The 18,172-nt window shown below is 52.3% G+C and overlaps 2 protein-coding genes across 4 annotated transcripts; one reads left to right on the top strand and one right to left on the bottom strand.

Annotated features, from left to right (window-relative positions):
* The first annotated feature begins 505 nt into the window (after nucleotides 1–505).
* On the top strand, nucleotides 506–17,903 carry FAM118B (family with sequence similarity 118 member B). 2 transcript variants are annotated; one of them, XR_014269922.1, is made up of 8 exons: nucleotides 506–548; nucleotides 4,671–4,748; nucleotides 6,873–7,125; nucleotides 7,513–7,740; nucleotides 9,007–9,135; nucleotides 9,492–9,777; nucleotides 16,796–17,021; nucleotides 17,890–17,903. XR_014269922.1 is itself a non-coding variant. In XM_082493862.1 (8 exons), exons 2-8 carry the CDS (start codon nucleotides 4,678–4,680, stop codon nucleotides 10,560–10,562), a joined length of 1,041 nt encoding a protein of 346 aa, XP_082349988.1. In that variant the 5' UTR covers nucleotides 506–548; nucleotides 4,671–4,677; the 3' UTR covers nucleotides 10,563–10,954. The 2 variants fall into 2 exon arrangements, 1 of the variants encoding a protein (XP_082349988.1); XM_082493862.1 differs by lacking the exons at nucleotides 16,796–17,021; nucleotides 17,890–17,903 and adding exons at nucleotides 10,382–10,441; nucleotides 10,549–10,954.
* Nucleotides 10,990–18,159, bottom strand: SRPRA (SRP receptor subunit alpha). Of its 2 annotated transcripts, none has more exons than XM_082493860.1 (14): nucleotides 17,884–18,159; nucleotides 17,183–17,266; nucleotides 15,852–16,015; nucleotides 15,565–15,725; nucleotides 15,300–15,453; nucleotides 14,639–14,789; nucleotides 14,206–14,312; nucleotides 13,900–14,018; nucleotides 13,537–13,623; nucleotides 13,273–13,445; nucleotides 12,968–13,181; nucleotides 12,736–12,899; nucleotides 12,513–12,611; nucleotides 10,990–12,163 (listed from the first exon to the last, which is right to left on the bottom strand). In XM_082493860.1, exons 1-14 carry the CDS (start codon nucleotides 18,007–18,009, stop codon nucleotides 12,035–12,037), a joined length of 1,932 nt encoding a protein of 643 aa, XP_082349986.1. In that variant the 5' UTR covers nucleotides 18,010–18,159; the 3' UTR covers nucleotides 10,990–12,034. The 2 variants fall into 2 exon arrangements, with proteins under 2 accessions (XP_082349986.1, XP_082349987.1); XM_082493861.1 differs by having other exon boundaries at nucleotides 15,300–15,423.
* Between the last annotated feature and the right edge of the window lie 13 nt (nucleotides 18,160–18,172).

Below are 18,172 nucleotides of genomic sequence, written 5' to 3'. Positions count from 1 at the left end.
ATTCTCGCGCAAGCGCCTTTTCTCCCCCCACCCTGAGCGGAGACGCGATAGTCCCGCCTCTTCCCCTACGAGCCAATGAGAGGGCGGGGCGGAAGGGGGCGGGCCAATCCCTTTCCGTCGCCGGGCGTCTCCTCATGGGGCCGGGCGCGCGGCGCCAGGTGCGTGCGGAGCGGAGGGGGCGGGGGGCGGAGGGGGGGGGAGCGGGGAGCGTTGCCATGGCGACGGCGGGCCGGGGTCGCGCGCGCGGCCGCCATGAGGGGAGGGCCGAGGGCCGCAATGGCGCCGGACCCTCCGTCCTCATGGAGGGGGCTGTGGGGCTGCTTTGGGGGGTCAGGGGGCCGGGGGGAGCCCGGCGGGAGCCACTTATGGCGGCGGGGGACGCTGGGCCCAGCTTCCCCTCAGAGGTGCCCCTTCCATTTTCTTGGGGCGTTTTTCCCCCCTTAAAAGGAGCCTCGGCCTCCTCCCTGCCTGCTGAAGTACCGTGTTCTTGCTTTTCCCTCAGGTTTAGTGTGAGAGGGGGCGAGGAGGGGGCGCAGCGGAGAGGAAAGGTAAGGCCTCGAGGTGCCGGGCATCCCTGAAGGTGTGAAACCCCCAACTCCGGCAGCATGCCCGGCCCGCTTTGCTTTCCAGAAACACTCCTGGAAAGCCGGTCCCGCCTGCAGAATCGCCCGCTTGAGGGCCATCCCTCTGCCTCCTCTGCTGGGGCTTAAAAAGGGCAGACCGAAGCGAGCCTGGCGCCTGTCGGGCAGTGCAGGCTCCCGTGTGAGTCTGTTGGGATGCAGACCTCTTTCCAGCCTTTGCTGTGTCGCTCCCTCGCCTTTTTCACGAAGCCCGAAGCACGTGGAGAATCACAGCTTTAAATAAAAGTCTCTGATATGTTTTAACTTGTATCCGGGGAAGCTGAATCTTGTGTTTCTAACGTCGGCACGAATGGAAGCCGGGCTGCTTTTCCTCGCGCCGCCAGCCCCCCGCTGTCTCTGTAGCCTGTCCCTTTCTAGGACGGTTTTGATGATCCGTGCGGGCCTGCTCCGGTTGCGACTTCCACGTGGAGGGACAGAGCTTGGGAATCGGCCAGGGACGACTCATTAACGTCCTTTCGGATTCTTCTAGCAGAAACGTAGCGGGTTTGAGACTATAATATAACGTTTGGCTTATCCCAACATCTTAAAGCAACTTAGTTTAGAAAGAAGATCTGAATTACGCTCTCACTGGTGGTTGTTCTTCTCAGCACTCGAAGCTAAAAGTAATTGATGAGCAATGAATTTGTACTTGCTTCTGTATATAATTTGAGAGGGCTTTTCCAGAGGAGCCCCTCTTCCACCATTGAGCTGGACGCATGCAGGTTTTACTTAAACTTTAAACATTCAGGTCTAGCGTGCAGGTGTAGCTTTACTTGTCTGTTAGCTGCTGAGCATGGAGGCAGTCAAAGGGCATCCGCAGTGACTTCCCCATCTCCTTCGGTGGAGAAAACGTCTCCTGAATTTCCCGGGGTGGTTCTGCAGGCTGGGGTCTGACGTTGGCTGAGCGGTGGCAGCGCGTTTCCTAGAGTTATGGCAAGGTTTTTGTAAATATATACTCTGTGTCAGCCTTAGCGTTAATTTGGCATATGCTTTGTTTAGGCGTTTCGTTTTAGCTGGGATACATCTTTGTATTTCGGGCGGTTTTGCAGCTGGATCTATCTTCTTTCTATTACTGGTTAGGTTTAGTCAGTCTTGGGCGACTCAGGGCATTGTTTAAAGATAATGATTCCTTGCTGAAATCTGCACCTCAAGGGCTTTAGGATAAATTAACTGATTTCTTAGGGGGAAAGAGAACGCTGCAAACCTAGGCAGGGACTCTATAAGCACAGTGCCATTAATAAAGGTGATGAGAGACCATGCTGTGACGGGAGAACGGGGCAGCTGAGCCAAGAACCCGCTGCGTTTGATGTTTACACTCTCTCCAGCTCCCTGTAGTCTAAATAGCTGGAAAGTTCCCGACGTCTCGAGGAGGAAGACTGGAGAGACGCTTCTTATCTTGTAAGTGCCCGTCGCTCCCTCTCCTTCATGGCACCCGCGTTCACGGCATGGCCAGGTACTGCAGGGTCCCCTTGGTGCTTTTTTCCCTGCGGCAGTGGTGCCACGCTCTGAGGTAATGCTATTTCATTTCGGTTACCTCGACCGTGCTGGCATGATCTGTACCCCTGGAGAGCAGACTTTCTCCCCAGGCCTGAAATCTGGAGGTTTAAATTTCTTGGCTGAATCTTGAAGACTTGTCCTGAGGAGAAATAAGCACTTTTTTTGGAGACAGAATTATTTCTGATTACGTTATTTCTGATTTTTTTTTTTCCTTTTTGGCTATCTGCATTAAATAGAAATGAAGGTTGACGTTTGTGATATTAGATTACCATTTCTCGGTAACTATATTTATAAAAGGTGGTTTTTCCTGAGTTCAAAATGACTTTTGAAATGTCCTTGGTGCTTTAGAGGCACTTTTGTCTTAAGAGGCACTTAAAAATTGATTTGATGCTGTTCCATTTCTGTTTTTTTCTGCTGTTTAAAGTAACGCAAATGTGTAGGACGAGCGAAATGGGAGCAGTGCTCAGGCAGGTGAACAAGCAAAACAGAGGAGGGCCTCGGGAGGAGTTTATGAACAGGCTTGATATCGAGACTGAGCTGATAATTCGCAACCTAAAGCTAATGTAAACTTAAATTAGATCTGTAAACGAAGCCGGTGGAGAAACTGGGGAGGGTTTTTACCTCGGGCTGTTAGGTGCCTTGGAGGGAGTTGAGGGCAGATCTGGACAGCAGCGGGAGTTCAGCGTGTTGCTTTCCACAAGCTTCCTTCTTAAATATGCCAGTTTACAAAGGTTACGTGCTTGAGTCCCTAGCTCATCTGAAGTGTCTTTGCACCGTTAATTAAAATTTGGCTGGCTTTGTGGAAGCAGCCTGTTCTTCCGAAAGAATCAGCTAATCCACAATGAGAGATCTTACCCTACTGGAAGGAGAAAAAAAAAAAAAAAGAGAGTTTTTTTTCCCCCCTTCTTGTTTTCCATCCCGACTGTGCTTGGCTGTATTCACTCAGGGCAAGTTTGATGTTACTGCCCGACTGATCATGTGTGCGGTGCGTCCTCCTGCCTCCCCGAGAGACACCCCTTTGGAGCGGGTGTTTTTCCGGCAGTTTTAACTCCCTGAAAAGATTCACCCCATGGCCTGATGCTTGCAGGCGTTTGGGGGGCACGAGGCTGCGGAGGTTCGTTGTCAGAACAGCGTTGAACAGCTGTCGGGCTCGACGGCGGGTTGGAAGAAGGCAGGGTACAACGTTCAAAAGGGTGTGGGATGGAGGAGGCTCAGGGCCCTGCAAGCACGGAGGGTGTAAAACCAGGAGGTGCAAGCGGTCGGCGGGAACGCGGTTCCTCACTTGCTCAATGCGTTTGAAACTTTCATCCGAAATCTGGGCTCTACAGTAAAATAAAAATCTGATTGTTTGAGGTGATGGGCAGTGCGTGCTAAGTGGTGTTTTGGGAGGCAGGTTGTGTAGACCAGCTCTCTGAGGTGTTAAAATGTTATTATATTATTGTTATAATGATATATTATTATTGTGGTGATAAATAAAATCTTTTCAGAAGGGATCAGAAGTGGAAGGCTGGCAAGCATACTGCATCTGAGTGTCTGCGGGAGTCGGTGTGCCCTGTTTTCATCATCCAGCATCAAAAGATGATGGTTACATAGATTATTGGGACCATTTCTTAAGTCATCCCTACCAACATTTGCAGCACAGCTGAGGTTTCACAGCTGTAAAACTTTCTCCTGCCAGTGCTGCTGCTTCGCTGCAGTGAAGCAATTGCAGGCATCTCGTCTGTAGTAGAAATGCTAAGATGTCACCGAGGCTGTGAAACCTGTAAAAAAAACTATGATTTTGGGCCAGCAGCTTTTGCGCAGCATTTCCTTTTGGCAAGAGCCTGCCTCCTAGAACTTTTGCTGGACTCTTCGTTATAATTAGCAAGAAAAAATGGGCAAGGGTAAACAGTTCTGTCTGCTTTCTTTCCCTTTTAATAGTCTTATTTTGGAGAGGCAGAGTGGGAGAGGACCGTGTGCTGGCAGACCTTTGGTATTTTGTCATGGGCTGTTGATAGACTTCTCAGACATATAACTTTCTTTAAGGTCATATCCCACCGCGTGTAGACGTATGGCGGGGCTGGTTAATCCTTCTCTCATCACCGGAGAACGAAATGCTCTGGGTGGCTTCTTGTAGCCAACAAAAATCTTTGTGTCTTTCTTCCCCCCCGCTGTTTTTCCCAAGCCGCAGGTTTGCTGACGGGCATCGCCTTGGAAGCTGGGAGCGCCTGCTCCGAGGTATGGGCTCGCAGGCAAAGATGAGCGGCCAAGGTGAAACGAAGGGTCTGGCAAACAGTGGTCTGCCAGTGGCCACGGCAACCCGGTTTTGTACAAAACAGCCCCACGATTGTATTGAGCTTCGTTGTAAAGGAAGTTAAGGATGTGTATGAGAGCCGCGGGGCAAAGTTCAGAAACAAAAAAGTGCAATTCTCAGCCCGAAGGTGATCTCATAAAGATAACAAACCCCGGTATTTATCCGCCCGTGAAAAGCTGGCTCGACAAAAACCTGTGGTCTGTTCCACGTCGTATTGCATATATGTAGTGACTTTGCTTGTGGTGATTTGTCTACTATAGAAACTGGATGGCTTCTACGGTGAGCCTGGGTAAAGAAACATTGTTGGAAGATGGAATGCCACCTGCAAAAAAGCCCAGGTAAATTGAATTATACTCCGGTGAATTTCTTCTAATAAGAGCTTTTCCTTAACCTTGCATTGTTCTTTAAAGAGCATGACACTTGGCACCGAGCCCCAGCAGCCGTTTCGGTTGCTGATCCAAGAAAAGCGCCCTGTCCCTAGCCGTGCCCTGTAACTAGTATTTTCCTACGGTGCGTGCAACAAAGACCTTAACACCCAGAACGTGCTTCGTTGCTGTGGTTTTTTAACCCCTAAGTCAGGATGCATGGTTGCAGAGAAAGCTGTTTTTTGCTGTACTGTCTCTGTGGTTTTGATCGGTGTTAACCCTAGCTCAGGTCCTGTCCACATGTAGGGTCACGCCTGATACGGTGGTCGTGCTTCTGCACTTGAGTTGGACACCGGTTCCTGGGAGGACAGGCAATTACTCGAATTAGTATGATTTTGCTGCATGTAAAGGCTAAATAATTCCACTTTGGAGGCTCCCTATACTAATAAGTAGGTCGTCTTATGGTTCTCCAGGCTGAGCATGACGCTAACTTGGGACATATCCACGCTTCTTTCCACCCAGGGTTGGTCCTGTGGCTGCTGCAGTAGCGTGGACTCAGGATTTAAGGCATCGCCGCCTGCGAACGAGCAGCTCGTTCTTGGGAGTTGTCTTCCACTAATTTGATTTATTTACGAGTTATGGAGGGCTGGAGAATAGTTTCTGTGAGGGACCTCTGGTCTCAAGGTTGGTCCAGTGACTGTGGAATGAGCAGAAGAGCGGCTGGGAGATTATGTTTTCCTTGCCCAGGATATCAGGGTAGAAACAATCGTATTTATCAGCGTGGGAACAGAATGCCTCTTTCAGAGCTGTCGCATAGGATGTTAAGACTTGTGTATTTGTTATTCTTTTGGATTTCAGTCCCTAGGTTTCTGGTTGTGTTTTTATACTACCTCATTAGCACGAATATTGGCTTATTCTTTGCGTGCTAGGCTTGCAGGCCCAAAATTAAAATCCATTTATCGCCACCGACAGCGAAGACCTCTTAAAGAAAAGGGTTAACTCGTCTGTTTTTGTAGGCAGAGGGAAGGCAAAGCCTCATCTGTCTGGTGTCGGTTTCCTTTCCCCTTCTCGCTTAAATATCACGTGTTTGCAGATAAAAAAACATTCCTTCCAAATGAGCTGCCTCCCTGGGCTGCTGCTTCCATCTTCTGCGAAGCTGCAGCCGCTCCCCTGCGTCAGAAAAGCAGCTTGACCCGGGGCAAGGCATGATGAGGAGAAGCACATCTACTTAATAAATAATAAATTTCAAATTTAAAAGCACTGTGCAGGTGTAAAGCTAGGAAAATAAGGAGGAGGAGGAAGGAGAATATAGCCACACAGCTCTTGCGTGAGACTGTTATCATCTGGGCTTCCAAAAGATTGGCCTGGAGCATCCCGCTTACGTTGCAGGCGTAACAGGGAAGGGATTTCTGGTCCTGCTGAGCGGTCTTTTTAGCAAAGAGGGGCTGGGGGGTGGGAGGGTCCTCCCCAGGGCAGAGCTGGGAGGAAACCGTCGCTTCCTTCCTCTTGTGCTGGGATAAATGGGGCTGCTGTCTTCAGGCCCCCGTTTGGCACCTTATTTAAACCAGGATCAGTCCTGGCTGTGTTTACTCCCCGCCTGGGAGTGCGATGCGTGTTTTGTCTCAGTACGTATAGAGTATGTATGTGTCTCCACAGCCATCGATAACATATATCCATAATGCTCACCACACCTTTTCCACAGTCTCCAGCCTTTCTGCAAGCTTCCAGGTAACTGTTATTAACAAGACCTCCCTTATTCCAAATTTTAATTGAATAAGCTTTGCTTAGGAAGTATTCCTGGGCGGTATTGACTTCCCCAGTAACCGTCTCGGTAACGGTCTCGATTGCCAAATATGTTATAATTACGTACCTTGTAATTGTGGGCATTTGTGATGCTGATCCGTGGAGCTGCACGCTGTCTTGAAGGGATGCCGAGCTGCTCCTCTCATCCTCTGTTTATCAGAGCACCCTAATGGACACGTTGATTCGAAATTTAGGCAGAGGGTACCTCCCTTGTCTTCGGTCTGCATGTTCCACGACCCGAGACATCCTCCCATCGATGATGGTACCAACTGTGCTACTTTTCTCCTCTTGCAGGAAGCTGTTGCCAAGCCTCAAAACCAAGAAGCCTCGGGAACTTGTTTTGGTGATCGGGACAGGCATCAGTGCAGCAGTTGCTCCGCAGGTCCCGGCGCTGAAGTCTTGGAAGGGTTTAATCCAGGCCCTCCTGGATGCTGCTATTGACTTTGATCTCCTGGAAGATGAAGAGAGCAAACGGTTTCAAAAGTGTCTCCACGAAGACAAGAACTTGGTTCACGTTGCCCACGACCTCATCCAGAAGCTGTCTCCGGTGAGTGTGCTTGTAGTAAATATTTGGTACCCCGCCCTGAGCGTAGGATTTGGCTTTCGGAAATAGCCAAATTTGGTTCCCCAGTGTGCCCCCATCTCCAACGATCCTCTATCGACAAGGAACCCCAAGTGCAGTTAATGTGCCGGGTTCCTGAGACGTAATTCTGCCGTGGGCACCAGCTTTTGGGTATTTCACTCGGAGTATGCTGGGGGGCAGGTGATGAGGTGCACCCGTCTCAATGCCGTTAAGCGCTCTGTGTCTGCCTTGCGAGGACCTACGGCTTTGCGGAGGTCTTCAAGAAATAGGCGGGTAGTTTTCATCGAGTCGTTTAGCGTGAAGCATTAAAAAGAAGCCCGACTCTGATCTTAATCTGTCTCCCTTTCTCAGCGCACGAGCAATGTTCGCTCAACCTTTTTCAAAGACTGTTTATATGAGGTGTTTGATGACCTGGAATCCAAAATGGAAGATTCTGGGAAGCAGCTGCTCCAGTCTGTGCTTCACTTAATGGAAAACGGGGCACTTGTGTTAACCACAAACTTTGATAACCTGCTGGAACTGTACGCAGCACACCAGGGCAAGCATCTGGAGTCTCTTGACCTGACTGATGAAAAGAAGGTAAACGATGATGATTTTCTTTTTAATTGTGAGGGCTGAGCTGGTACAGCGCAGGACAGTGGGATGTGCCCTCGCGCCTGCGTAAGGGGATTGTACCGTTCATCATAATTTAAATGACGTTAGACAAACTCCAAGCAGAGGCTCTGACCATTTGGGGCAGTGAGCAGAGGAATGAAGACGAATGCTGGTTTCTGAAATGCTGCGCTTGCTGGCTGACATCCATTGCTCAGGAGGAGCCCTTAAGCCTGGTATTTCTTTGATCTCTGTCCTTGAAACTTCTGGCTTGCCCTTGCTGAAGTACCGCAAGCCTCGCTTCCACATAAGGCTTGGGTTGACGTTTCTAACCGACACGGGAAACTCCGCGCGAGGCACAAAGCTGACTTTTCTATTTTTATAACGTGCTGCGGAGTGCTTTTTGTGGCAGAGCGTTTTCAGGGCTGTAGCCTTCGAGGCTTCCCCCTTGCCCCGTGTCCTCGTTCTGAAACGACTGGATGGCTCCTGCTGGGTTACTCGCGTGCTCCGGCTTCTTCTGCCGTGCTCTCGGATTCGTAGCTGCGAGCTTCCCTCCTTCCGCCCCCGGCAGGCAGAAAATCGGACTGTGAAACCCTGAGCTCCTCGCCACCTGCCCACCTCATCTTTCCACCCCGGGTTGTACCGGTGGAGAGCATCTTGTCCTTCTGTTTGCTTGTTAAACACGTGCCATATGCAGGTCTCTTTCCATTCTGAGTCATTTCTGTGCTTCGTGTTTCCTGCGTGACCTCTTAATCTGCATGGCTGCAAGATGTACTTACAGTGTTACAAATAAGCATTCTAATTATTGCAAGCTTAAATGAGCTAAGGTCTGCAGGAGTAAACTGAGAGCCTCGGAAGTGGCTTTCTGAAATGAAGGTCAGCTGTTGAGCTTCCTCAGATCTTCTCAGAGCTCAGAGGCACCAAGAAATAAAACTCTGTAGGCTTGAGAAACACGCTGATGTAATATTTATAGAGTTTTCCCCTTTTTTCTACTGAGTCTGGTGTATTGATTCGGTCCCTCCCCATCGCATTTGCTGTTCAGCTGAAGTGCTGACCCAAAAAAACCTCCGCAGGCGGTAGCTGTGGGCCGTGATGTAGAGGCTGATGGACTCATGACCTCTTGAGGAGACAAGGTGCAGCATGAGGAAGAAGCTGCCTCTTTGAAACCCTTCCCCACCGGGGTGGTTTTAACAGCGCCGTGGACGCTAACGTGACGCGCCCGCTAACATTTCTGGAGGGGTTTGTTTTGCGCAGGTGCTGGAGTGGGCGCAAGAGAAGAGGAAGCTTAGCGTCCTGCATATCCACGGCGTTTACACCAACCCCAGCGGCATAGTGCTCCACCCGGCCGGCTACCAGAACGTGCTGCGCAACACGGAGGTCATGGTGAGGCAGCCCCTGCCTTCTCTCTGCTGGGCATGTTTTGGGGTCCCGTACGTTGTGCATATACGTCTCCCGCTTCCCTGACAAACCCGTATGTTAACCGGGCGTAGACTCAGCTGAGTTTAAAGACTGAGCTTCACACAGGGTGGTGGGAGAGCCCTTAATTTTGTGAAATAGAAGCGGAGGGATGGATTCTCGAGCCCCGCTAAGCTGCAAAAGCACCTCAGCACGCTTCTGTTGAGGGCGATTGAATGATGGCACTCCTGCAGAGCCTCATCAGTGATAAGGCAGGTGCTGTCTCTTGTGCCTTGTGAAGATAAAGCTTGCCTTGACTAAGAACGTCTTTCCCTTTTTTAAAGCGAGAGATTCAGAAGCTGTATGAAAATAAGTCATTCCTGTTCTTGGGCTGTGGTTGGACTGTTGATGACACCACGTTTCAGGCCCTGTTTTTAGAGGCTGTGAAGCACAAGTCGGACCTGGAGCACTTCATGCTCGTACGGAGGGGAGACGTGGATGAATTTAAGAAGCTCCGTGAGAACATGCTGGACAAAGGGATTAAAGTGATTTCCTACGGAGATGAATACGCGGACTTGCCCGAGTACTTCGAGAGGCTGACGAGCGAGATCGCCATGCGGGGTCGAACAGGTACGGGGCTTACGGGCAGTGCAGGATGCCCATCTGGGTGCAGCCACCATCTCCCCACCGAACTCGGGCATCCTGTCACACGCAGCACGGTTCTTGACTGTCACCGTGGACTTTGCAGCGTGGGCAGTGTTAATAGCCCCCATTCTCTATGCTGTATTATTCCTTAAGCTTTTTTTTTTCCTTTGACCCACAAAAATTGTCTGCAAGTGTAGCTGAATTTGGGGTTTGGTTTTACCAAATCGCAGTGTGGTTTTATAGTTTAAACAGCTCTGCTGCTTCCCACGCATCCAAATGTTATTTTTCACGTGCAGCTGCAGTTATTTATTCCCTTTCCAGCCAAAGGGCATTTCAGTCTCGCTGACCTTCGTGCTGCTCAGCCTGAGGCTAACGCATTAACATACGAGACATCTCGCTAATAAATCATAAAAATGGGGAAAAGAAGTGAGTTGGCATGCCAGAGCCCTGCTGGCCTGCGTTCTGAGGGTAAAACCCAGCCAGGAAAGCCTGTGCGCCGCAGGCACTGCGTGCCGTTCGCACCGGGGCTCCCCGTGCCTGCGCAGCCACCTCGGGGCTGCCTTTCCACCCCGTGGTTGCTCTCTCCTAGGTGTGCCTAAGGAGGGACAACAGCTGAACGGCTCTGCTGCTGCCCACGCCGAGATAAAAGGTAAGATTCTCCTGAGCGGCTTCTTCGCCTTTTTTAGCCCCGTTGCGGCTCCCTGCGAGCCCAGCGGCTTCTCGGGCGGGTTTTGCAGAGCCTTTGCTTTCCCGCAGGATGCAGCACCTGAGCACCAGCCTCCTCCCAGGACCTGCGCGGTGGCAGGGGACGCCCTAGGATGGGCCAAACCAGAGCCGGCAGCTCCCGGGGAGGCCTGCGTGGTTTAAGGCCAGTCTAGGGGAGGATGGAAGCCCGCTGCTCTCGAGCTGCTGCCCGCACGCACCCAGCCGAGCCGGGACACTTCAGGCAGGAGCCAGAGCCCCCTCGGACGGACGCCTGGTTTAACGTAGTAATTATCTTTTTATCACGGTTGCACGTGCCTGGGGAGCGCGGTCTCCCCCAGGGAGCTGCAGCCAACTCTAATTTCATACTTAGTGCTTTTGTATTCTGTACTTTCAATTAAAAACATGAAACTTGAGCGGTTTTTTTTTTTTTTTTTTTTTTTACTTGAAGCTCTAGTTTTCTAGTCCAGTCTTTATACTGTACAGTATTTTGTATGTTGAAGCTTGTATTAAAGGCCTGTTCACTTAACTTTTGGCTGGTGTGTGATTTACACGCCCAAGGAAATAGGTTCTGGCTGGAGGCAAGTTATTTATACACGGAGAACAAATTATGAAGTTTATTTTTATATAAATTATGTCTCTTAGCAGACAGCATTCAATTTATTGCACTATAGCACATCTGCGGTACAGAGCTACAAGACATCATAAGAGAGTTTTGTATTATTCAGTGTAGCACTTCAGACCGGGATCAAGAGGCACTCGAGGGGGGGGGGGGGAAAGGGTGCAGGAAAGCAGCAAGCAGCCACCATTAGCTTCCAGTATCATTTTTTTGTTTTTCCTTTTCACTAGCAAATAACGCTGAGGACAGGAGACGGGCAGGAGCACGCTGCCTTCCTTCCTTCTCCAGCCATGATTAGCAATATCGGACCAAACTGCAGCAGCTCTCCAGCTCCTGCCTAAATACGTGATGTCCGGGTACCCTGCTCCAGAGTCCCGGTGACGACAGGAATGGGGACTTTAAGGCAATTTACCATCTCCCCTCCAGCCCAGCACAGGCCGTCGCTTTTTTTGGTTTTTCAATTTTGGTGAAGCTGCCACTAGCAGCAACGTTAACAGCCAGATCGTCCAACGCTGCCGCTAAGCAGCGCCTATCCTGCTCGCCCCCGATAAAAGTCACTTCTATGTCCTCCCTAAGCTGGTCTAAAAATCAAAAGCAGCTCAAAAAAAAAAACCCAAAACGCCTTCAAATCCCCCAAAAAGCACAGCAGGTCCTCGCGCTGCTCCCCCCCCCTCCCTGTGCAGCACGAACAATACAAAGCTCTAGATTCAGCCTCCCCGCGCGGGAGCCTGCGTCACTTAAAACAGAATGAAGGAACCCAGGGGAAGGGCTTTTGCTGGATAAAAGGGGTTTTATCCGAAAAAAAATTACCCTTCGCACCAGTATCCCTTCGTTCTGTTCTGCACTACACGGGAAAGACTAGTCGGTAACGGGGTAAAGCATGTTCTTCTCGGACATCTGCAAACAGCGATTTGGTGTTTTTTAGGCCTTCATGAGCGCTGCGACCACGGCCTTGGCGTTAAGGCTTCGCAGATCACAGTAAGTTTGTCCTGTACCAACGAAAACGATGGGCTTGCTCGTGATGTAGGTCATGGAGATGGCGGCGCCGACCTGCCGAGGATAACGAGCACCGTTAGATTGCAAATCCAGCGCTAGCCCCTCGTGGGAACAGACCCAAGAGCTTGTCAAATATTCAGCCTCCTCGTACTTCTCGGATGTGTATGGTCCCCATACGCCCCGCTGCGTTAACGCTTATAAACCAAGAGACTTCACGGCCCCATTTTCCACGCGTGCAGAAATCGGACTGCTAAATTTTGTTTAAATGGCTTAAATGCAAGAGAAAGGCAGGGGACGGCATCCCGGACAGCGTGAAAGTGCCCTGTGTTTGACAATTCCTGTCTCTCCCTCTCCGGTCACCAGCGGGAGGCTGTGCAGGGAGCTGTTTCGACAACTTCCTTACCTTGTCATCGATGGTATCGAATTTGGTGAGGACAATCCCGTCGATGAGCCGCGGCGTCTGGGCCATGGAGTGATCAGCCAGGGCCTTGTTGAACTTGACCTGAGGGGAGAGAATGGATCGAAGAAACGCATTTGTGGTGCTGCTGCTGTCCAAATCTCCAATAAAACCGACAGAAGTGGGATTTTTCCCCCCCCCCTCGATCTTTGAGGAAACAAAGCCTCACCAGCTGATCCACAGCCTCATTTCCCACCAGCGCTTCCCCAACGAACAGAACCAGGTCAGGAGCGTTGACGGCGATGAGTTTGGCCAGTGCCGTCATCAAGGGAGCGTTGTCCTGCATGCGGCCCGCCGTGTCCACCAGCACCACGTCAAAGCCCTGGTTGCGAGCTGGGGAGGCAGCGTTAAGCAGGATGCTCCCCAAAAACGGCATCTCCCGCCACCAGTTTTCCACCTACCGTAAGAGATGGCCTCCATGGCAATCCCTGCGGCGTCCTTGCCGTAGCCCTTCTCGTAGAGCTGCACCATGGTCCGCCCGCCGTGGCTCTCCGGAGGGTGCAGGGCGTTGAGGCGACGGGTGTGGGTGCGGAGCTGCTCCACTGCTCCCGCGCGGAAGGTGTCACAGGCAGCGATGAGGACACTGAAACCGTTCTCGATGAGCCAGAACGAGATCTGTAGGTGGCAACAGATCAAAAAAATCCCGTTGGCAGTCACAGATTGACCTCAGCACTGGTCCCAGAGAGCCAGCAGGACTGTGTCCTACCTTGGCCAGGTTGGTGGACTTTCCAACGCCGTTGACGCCACAGAAAGTGACCACATAGGGTCGGCGATGACGCTGGGCATCCATGACATCACGGAGGACATCCACACGGCGCTGGGGCTGCAGGATCTGCACGAGAGCCTCCTGCAGGGCCTGCTTCACCGTCGAGGTCACCGCTGGGAAGGAGGAGATGGAAAGAGAACCCGTCACGCCTGAGAAACACTCCTGAGCCCCAAACCACAAGCAGGAGGCCACACGGTCACTTACTGGTGAACGTTCCCATCACCTTCCCTTCCAGTTTCTTAGCCACCGATTCACAGAGCTGCACTGCGATCTCAGCTGCCACGTTTTTTGCTTTGAGAAAGAGACAAGAGAGAGGAGAGTTAGTGCTGCTGAGGAGGTTATGTACGCCGGATATCGGCGTCAAGGGAAGGATGGAGTCAGCGTGAAGGATCCCCACCAGACTAGACCACTGCCCCCCTTTTGATGCACTGTTGAGGGCTCCCCAGACGCGAGACAGGAACTCGTCACGGTTCCTGTGGGCAAGAACGGCCCAAACTGTGGGTGCTCACCCGATGGAGCACAGGGAACCACCTCAAACTAACCCGCTCACAGCGGATCCAGACATACCGATCAAGTGATCCTTCATCTTCTCCAGTACGGGGTCCATGTCCTCTCTCGTCAAGCTCTTGGAGCCCACCAGGCCTTTCAGCATGCCAAACATGCCCCCCAGGCCACCCTTCTTCACACTGCGGAGAAGGGGAGGTGTTATCTTTAGGTTTGAGGAGCAAGTCACATAGGGCACACAACTGCCAGATGCAAGAAGAGCCCACCACACAGCTGAGAAACACACCAATTTGTTCCCACTGCGTTACTGGTTAGACTGGGAGAGAAATCAAGAGGCGTGTGGCAAGCAGGGGCTGCAGAAGCCTCTACCTGGGTTTCGAAGGGTTCTGAATAACCTTCTCCTCTTCAGCTTCATCATCGCTTTCATACTCAAGGTCGTAGAGGCGGCCGGGCTCACGATTTCGATCCCCCAGGGCCTGTGAGGGGGTGGGGGGGGGGAAGATGCACCCTGAAAATCGGCAACCGCTTACCATCATCTCCCCCTGCCCGCTTTCGCTGCAACGAGTTGTCGTTGGCAGCAGAGGCAGCTCTGCAGAGATCTCTGCTCAGCCATCTCGCGCCGCTGGCAGCCGCCACAGCTGGAGACAATATCCTTTAGGCAGCAGCTTTACGGGCTTGGCGCTGCCATCCCCCTTTCTAGCACTTTCTCAGCCAGCCGTGGAGACCAGGCTGGGTTTGCAACGCCCAGCTGATCCCAGAACAACGCGCTGAAGCAGACAGAGCGACCTGATTTTTTCCTTACCATATCAGGGTCAAATTCCTCCACGGGACAAGCCTCCGCGCTGCCGTTGGTAGTGGAGTTACTGTAATCGAGTACTTTGGCATTAGAATTCCCCAGATCCCACACTCGGGGCTTCTTCCCCTTTTCCTTCTGTGCCTCGGGCTTTGGAGATCTGCCGAAATAAAGACCAGAAACACACTTTGTTCAGTGCAGTGAAGCAGCAGCAATCACCTCCTTAGAAGGTGGGAAAATTAAAAGCCCGGGTTACCCAAAAAGGCATAAATCAAGGCCAAACTTGGCTGATTCAGTCTCCAGAGTTTATCTGAACTTTAGCCCTGTATCAGCGGGCTTTACCTCGAGCCAGGCATTGATGCGCCACTGCCCTTTGCTCACAGCCGGAAAGCCTCACCAAAAAGAGGTCTGGACCTCTCCCAGGCACACGCCAGGTTTCTAGATCTCCCAGGGAAGGGATCAGGCTCTATTTCCCCTCCAGTATTCCCAGCACACCCTCTCCCAGTCTCTCCAGCCAGCAGGGAAATAAGGAAAAAGGGAAATAAGGTCCAGGAAAGCAAGGACCAACTTCCAGGGGTCACTGAAGGAAGCAGAGACTCAGCGATGCCCGAGGGACACCAGGAGGAGCTGGTTTGAAGCACAGCTAGACTGATCATGTCCTCTTACCCACCTGGACTTCTCCCCTGCTTTCATGTGTCTCTTGAAGAATTCCTCCCGGTTCTTTTGCAGGATTTCATCCTTGGTCAGTTCCTCCTTCTCCCCGGCTGCGGAGGGCTGCTTGTCACCTGCAGATGCTTTACCGGGCGCTGCGACAGCTTCAGTGCCTGACGGAAAGAGCTCCACCATGAGCTCAGACCAGTGTTTGGGTGCTACGAGAGGACTGGGAAAGCTCTGGAATATTTATTCCCGCCCCCATCCCTCTCCCATCAACTCACCCTCTTTTTTGGAACCTTTGTTCTTCTTGTTCTTGACTTTCTCCTTTGGTTTCTCCCCTCGGGTTTCTATCATACACTTGACAGTCTTCTGGGACTTGAGAGACTGCTCAAACGTTTTCATTACCGTGGGAGCTCGGACTTTACTGCTCTCCTCTGCATCCCTGCGGGAAGGTGGCCCGTTAGCCTGAATTTCAGCTCTCCCCCCCGCCCTCACAGCCCCCCATCTATCTCCACTTTAAATGGAAACTCAAGAGGAAAAAACAAAAAACAAAAAAAGGCTCTGCTACCGGAGGAGGCGCATGAAGTCATCTTTAAAATCAAAGGTGCCATTTAGGAGGCCCAGGGTGCCTTTCTGCTGGAACTCATTGCGATACTTGTCTCTGAACTCCTTATGGACGTCGTCTATCAACTTGTCGACGTAGGTTAGAGTCAGGATCTTCTGAAACCCCACCTGCAAAGCAGCACAGCGCAAAAACGTTGCTCTTTCAACTGATTTAACTGCAGCGTCTAGCTGGCAAGGAAGCCAAAACCTCTGCGTTTGATACGGAGCTCTTCAATTTTGGCAGGCTTCAAGCGACATTTTCTAGTCTGACCTCCCGAGCTTTTAATATGCTCTCAAAAAAAAATGGGAAAATAAAACGGCACGGCCCAGAGCTTCGCGTTAAAAGGCGACACCAATAAAAATGGGTTGACTGTTTCACGGCAACAAAGACACGTAGCGAAAGACCAGCAAGCCTTTGGCTTATCTTTAGGTACGCAACGAAGGTTGTGTGGATTTAGAGAGATAAGGGGAGACTGAAAGGGAGAGTGTTAAAATATTTTCGAAAGTAAACAGGACATCACATTTCTGGCTTTTTTTAAATAGATCCGACCAAAATAACAAGTTTTATTAGGATGTAGCAGCGTGTACAGCTTCTATTTGAGGTTTAATGAGTTCTAATCCTCTCGCAGATGATTAAAATAAGCTGCTACTGCAGTGGTGTATGACCAAGAGACACCCCACATCCACCCACCAAGTCCACCAGGCTCCCTCAGGAGGGAGCATCTACGCCAGGATCAGCACTCAGCTCCCTAAGACACTTCCAGCACCACGTTGCACCTCCTCACCCCAAAGAATCCCACAGCCAGAAGGAGCCAACCCAGTTCTGGGCGTCAAACAACAGCCCTACACAATTGAATCACCCGTTTGCTTAAGCCGCCATGAGATGATAATTGTTCTCTTCATTTTCAGACTGGATCACCGCAAACTCACGGATGGTTTTTCCCATCGTATGAGCCTCATCCTGACACTTCCCAACCAGCACCGGCTCTTGACGGACCCCGGTTTCCCCACATCCAGGCGGGCAGCTGCTGGCACGGGGAGGAGGAAGAAAACACTACGCCAGGAAAAACCTTCCCGTTATCAACACACGAGCTGCTTTTCTTCCCAAGCAGCGTGGATGAAGCCTCCTTGCCAGGTCAGCCGCTGCTCCCCGTCAGATTTTAGGAAGGCAGCAGAAAGCCTCACCCCTTTGGGAAGACTTTTTTTTCCCCCCAACTGAGCCACATGTGAATGCCCCTTTTTGAGGGGGGCAACCCCCCTCCCTCGGGGTTCTGGGGCTGGAGGGAGGTTACTTACCACAAACACCAGCTCAAATTGGTTGTCCAGTTTGTACTTGAGCGTGAGGGCTTCATGGGTGAAAGAGTTGTTGCCGCCTCGCTCCTAGGAGAGAGGAACCGTTGCGAGGGGGGTGCCAGCAGCAAGGAAACCCCAGAATCATCCCTGTCACCCTCCGCCCACCCCCCTCCCCCAAAAAGGGGTCCAGCACCTGTTATAGGTGGCTGAGCACCTCTTACAGGTCGCCCAGCACCCCTCATAGGTGCTCCAGCACCCTCGCAGCCACCCTAGCACCCCTCCCAGCTGTTCCAGCACCCCTTATAGCTGCCACAGCACCCTCACAGCTCCTCCAGTCCCCTCACAGCCGCTCCAGCACCTCTTATAGCCATCCCGGCACCTTCACAGCCGCTCCAGCATGTTTTATAGCCAGCCCAGCACCCTCACAGCTCCTCCAGCACCCCTTGTAGCCGTCCCAGCCCCATCACAGCTGCCCCAGCATGTCTTATAGCTCCTCCAGTCCCCTCACAGCTGCCCCAGCACCCCTTATAGCCGCCCCAGCCCCCTCACAGCTGCCCCAGCCCCCCTTATAGCCGCCCCAGCCCCCCCCCCTCCCCTCCCCCGTGCTGGTGGTCCCATCCACCCCCCCACCCCCCTTCCTCAGACATACAGTCCCGCCCAACCTTCCCCCCCTCCCCGGTGGTCCCGGCCGCCCCCGCCCGGACCTGCAGGAGGACGGAGCGGATGAGGGCGTTGACGGGGGCGGTGGCGGCAGCGGCAGGCCCGCGGACGCCCTGGAAGCACCAGAGGACGAGGCCGCCCTTGCTGAAGATGGTGAAGAAATCGAGCATGGCGGCGGCGGCGGCGCCGGGCCCGGCTCCGCGCACACGTCGCACTGCCCCGCCTCCGCTCCCCGCCGCCGCACTTCCGCCGGAAGCCCCCGCCCCCCCGCGCGCCCATTGGCGGAGGGAACGGGAAGGGGTGGGGCGGCGGCGAGCGAATGGCGGGCAGGGG

Source organism: Vanellus vanellus (genome assembly GCF_965231255.1).
Source record: "Vanellus vanellus genome assembly, chromosome: 21".
Taxonomy (NCBI): domain Eukaryota; kingdom Metazoa; phylum Chordata; class Aves; order Charadriiformes; family Charadriidae; genus Vanellus; species Vanellus vanellus.
The sequence above is the reverse complement of the archived record's forward strand: the minus strand, read 5'-3'. Positions and strand labels throughout refer to the sequence as shown.